Consider the following 4,303-nt stretch of genomic DNA (forward strand, 5'->3'; position numbering starts at 1 on the left):
ATAATACATATATGTGACATGATTCAAGCCTTTATAAGTTCATTAGAAAGAGCATGTAGAAAACGGGAACGCTTCTTCCTATTTGGGCCGAATTTGGTTGATTTTGGTTCTACAAGACCTTAAAACCTTATAAAATCCTTTGTTTTTGTGAATTATTTTTTAGGAAGTTATAAATATATATTTGACATGACTTAAGCATTTTCAAGCTCATTAGAAAGTGCATGTAGAAAATGAGAACGCTTTTTCTCATTTTGCCTGAATTTGCTTGATTTCGGTTCTACCAGACCTTAAAACCTTATACCTTTCTTTCTCTTTGTTATTTATTTTCTTAGGCAGTTACAAATACATATATTTGACATTATTCAAGCCTTTATAAGTTTATTGGAAGGAGCATGTAGAAAATGGGAACGCTTCTTCCCATTTTGGCCGAATTTGCTTGATTTTGGTTCTACAAGACCTTAAAACCTTATAACATGCTTTTTTTTTCTGATTTCTTTTCTTAGGAATTTATAAATACATATATTAGACATTAATCAAGCTTTTTCAAGTTCATTAGAAAGAGCGTGTAGAAAATGGGAACGCTTCTTCTCATATGATGTTAATTGGTAACAATAATTTTCATTTTGATGACCTTAAATAGTTAAATGACCTAAAAGAATGTCATTCTTCTAAGTGCTATACTTACTTTGTCTATGATTTTTGTATCATTTAATTTTTAGTGAAACTGATATATAATGAGGGAGGATCGAGCATGGATGTTTAAACGGTTAGAAGGAAAATTCCTTAGTCCAACCTTTGCTGAAAAGGTCAATGAATTTATTATATTTGCTACCACACAAGACAATGTCGTGATAGATGGTGTGATGAAATGTCCATCTGCACAGTGTCGAAATATTCCTTATCAAGATCTTAATACCATTAAGGAGCATCTCTATAGACATGGTTTTTTGCCTAACTATTGCCAATGGGTTTTTCATGGTGAACTGCACTTCCAAAGAGAATCCCAAAGAAGCAGCTCCATATCCACCGAGGATGCATTGAACCCATATAGAAACATGGTATTAGATGCCTTTGGACTAGAAGGTGGTTTAGAAAATAGAAGAAGAACCACATGCTAGTTACAAGAAGTTCTTTGACATGTTGAAGGCAGCGGAAGAGCCATTGTATGATGGCTGCAAGTTGTCTGTATTGTCTGCTGCTGCAAGGATGGCAAACATCAAGTGCGAGTATAATATTCCACATAAAGCTATAGATAGTGTTGTTTCCTTAATGAAAGACATGTGCCCAGATGAAAACAAGATGACAAATAGTTTTTACAAGACTAAGAAATTGCTTGAAGGGCTAGAACTTCCGCACCAAAAGATTCATGTATGTCCAAATGGATGTATGTTATTTTGGAAGGAACACAAAGATCTCAAAGAATGTCTATATTGCAAAGGAAGTCGTTATAAGACACTTAGAGAAAGTGGAAACAATTCTCCTCATAGTGCTCTTATATATTTTCCTATAGGCCCGAGATTACAAAGATTATATGCAACAAGATCTACTGCGGAGCAGATGAGGTGGCATAAAGATAATCCTCGAGTTCATGGCCTTATGTCTCATCCAAGTGATGGAGAGGCGTGGAAACACCTAGATAAAGAGTAACCTTCTTTTGCTGCAGAGCCTAGAAATGTCCGACTAGGTCTTTGTATCGACGGATTTTCACCATTTGGAAAGACAGGTTGGCAATATTCTTGTTGGCCCGTCATTTTAACTCCTTATAATCTTCCACCTGAATTGTGCATGAAGAAACCTTTTATGTTTCTAAGTTTGATAATTCCAGGTCCGAAGAATCCTAAAGGGAATCTCGATGTGTACTTGCAACCTCTTATTGAAGAGTTAAAGCAATTACGGGAGGTTGGGTTACTGACTTACGACATCTCGCAAAAACAAAATTTTCAATTGAAGGCTGCATTGTTTTGGACTATAAGTGATTTTCCGGCTTATAGTATTCTTTCAGGATGGTCCACGTCGGGTAGATTAGCTTGCCCATATTTTATGGAAAACACTAAGGCTTTCACTCTTAAAAATGGTGGAAAACAAAGTTGGTTTGATTGTCACCGTCAGTTTTTACCCCATGATCATAATTTTCGAAAAAATAAGAGTGCTTTTTTTAAAGACAGAGTTGAGAATGATTCCCCACCACCACGAATAAGTGGTGAGGACATTTGGAATCGAGTATCTTTATTTCTAAAAAATGTTGAGCAAATAAGGGGTGATGATAACGAGGCAGAAGGATATGGAAAGTTCCACCATTGGACAAAGCAAAGCGTCTTTTGGGAGCTTCCATATTGGAGCAAGCTCTTGATACGCCACAATCTTGATGTCATGCACATTGAAAAAAATGTATTTGATAATGTGTTTCACACTGTAGTGGATGTTAAGGGTAAAACTAAAGACAATGTGAAAGCAAGAAGAGACTTGGGGGAGTATTGTAAATGACGAAATTGGAGGCGCAAGATGTTGTTAATAGTAAAGGGGAAAAACGGACTTTAAAACCGAATGCTCCTTTTGTGTTGCCTAAAGAGAAAAGGAAACTTATTTGTGAATGGGTGAAGAAATTAAAGTTTCCTGATGGATATGCTTCTAATTTAGGTAGATACGTTGATTTAAAGGTGATGTGTGTCATAAATGGCACACATTTGATGAGCATTTAGGTCCTTTTTATCCTCTTTTCATAGCTTTCATGGTTAATAAATGCTTAGTTTTATGCTTTGTTGCTTAGTTTTGCCTTTCCTCTCTTTTTGTGTAGCTTTTGTGCATTTCGTTGGTTTTCTAGCCTTTTCTCCTTTATTTGCTCTATTTTCGTGGGTATAGGTATTGGACGAGGTTCGGGTCTTGATTTTGGTGATCCACTATGATGGAAAAAGCTTTTGGATCAAGTTCATGGCATTCGGGAAGCTCAAGATGCAAAGAAGTGGAAGTTCCAAGTCTTGGCTCTTCTCTTGTGCTCGCTTACGGTGCTCCCTTCAAAGGGAGTGTGTGCCCTCCAATATTAAGCCTTAGCTACTGCCACTCCTAGTTCCCATTACCATCATAAATCATGTGTGCACCCCTTGTGCTTGAGGAGTTTAAGATTCGAAGAAACCCAGCTGAGTGCGGCCGCACGCGCGGATGGTGCGGCCGCACACCATGGTGGTGCGGGCGCACATCATCGTGGTGCGGGCGCACATCCTTTTGTAGTGCGGCCACGCCGGCGTGGGTCTTTTTCGATCGGATTTTGACGATTTTCTCTCTCTTCTTATACCTATTTGAACCCAATTTTTGTAAGCAAGTTAAATAATAGAATTAGATCATATTCTTAGCTTAGTTGAGAGCTTCTCTCTCTAGATCTAGGGGTTAGTTTTAGGAGTAGATTTTAGAGAGAGAAAGTGAAGAATTTCAATGGTGATTGAGAGATTGAAGATTCAATGGTGACAATTGTATTGGAGATCTACTCTATTATCAATGAGCATTTCTAAACTCTATCTCATTTATTGTTTTGTTTAGTATTCATGTTTGGATCGTTTGATTTTGATTGATTTTGATGATTTGATGATTGATGTTTGATTAGAGTAATTGTTCTTCTTTGATTGTTGATTCTTTGATTGTTGATTACTTTAGTTGTTTGTTGAATTGATGATGTTGCTAGAGTAGTTGTTTGGTTAGGGATTTGGTGAAGCTTATATTATGTAATGGATTAATGTATATTAGGGATTTTAATGGAGTTGATGATGTGATTAAATCGGTTAATTGATTATGTGCATGTGTGTGTTTGATTTAGGCTTGATCACCCTAGTTATTCACACTAAATTGCATTGTAAGTTCACATTGATACGGACCATTGATTTGTGGCTTGCATTTACACGATTGAGGTGTCTTGTGATGTTTCCTAGCTAGAGTTTATCGTAGTTGACGCTAGTTAGACCTCTAGGAGAATAGCTTGATATGCTCTTTTGGTTGCATAATTGATCTTCCCTCACATTGCTTGACTTAGTCAACTTTCTAAACCAATTTGAATTGTTCATTGCTATTATAAGTGAATCCTAATCCCTAGCATTTTACTTGTTTGGTTTCTTTGTCTTAGTAGTTGTTAGTGTCTTCTTTTACCCTTAGTCTTCGACCTAGCTTAGGCACATAATTGGAAGCACTTAGACATTACCGTTCCTTTGGGTTCGACCCTTGACTTACCTCTATACTTGTATTTAGGTTTGTTGAGTGTTTATAAATTTTGTTTCGCTTAGGAGGATTAGTCCAACAACCTAATTTTCCCACGTCAAAA

General features: G+C 36.8%; 1 protein-coding gene across 1 annotated transcript; it reads left to right on the plus strand.

Annotated features, from left to right (window-relative positions):
- Window positions 1-734: 734 nt before the first annotated feature.
- Window positions 735-2,484, plus strand: LOC145613893 (uncharacterized). The gene is made up of 3 exons (XM_081668932.1): window positions 735-1,058; window positions 1,147-1,309; window positions 2,003-2,484. The coding sequence occupies exons 1-3, from the start codon at window positions 735-737 to the stop codon at window positions 2,482-2,484; spliced, it is 969 nt and encodes a 322-aa protein (XP_081525058.1).
- The last annotated feature ends 1,819 nt before the right edge of the window (window positions 2,485-4,303 follow it).

This window comes from Chenopodium album, chromosome 25 (genome assembly GCF_948465745.1).
Source record: "Chenopodium album chromosome 25, dcCheAlbu1.1, whole genome shotgun sequence".
Lineage (NCBI taxonomy): Eukaryota > Viridiplantae > Streptophyta > Magnoliopsida > Caryophyllales > Amaranthaceae > Chenopodium > Chenopodium album.

Coding starts and splice junctions, on each gene's coding strand:
- LOC145613893 (XM_081668932.1), top strand. CDS start 735: ATGAGGGAGGATCGAGCATGGATGTTTAAACGGTTAGAAGGAAAATTC. Junction 1,059..1,146: donor TGAACCCATATAGAAACATG/GTATTAGATGCC, acceptor GACATGTTGAAG/GCAGCGGAAGAGCCATTGTA. Junction 1,310..2,002: donor TGAAAACAAGATGACAAATA/GTTTTTACAAGA, acceptor GTATTCTTTCAG/GATGGTCCACGTCGGGTAGA.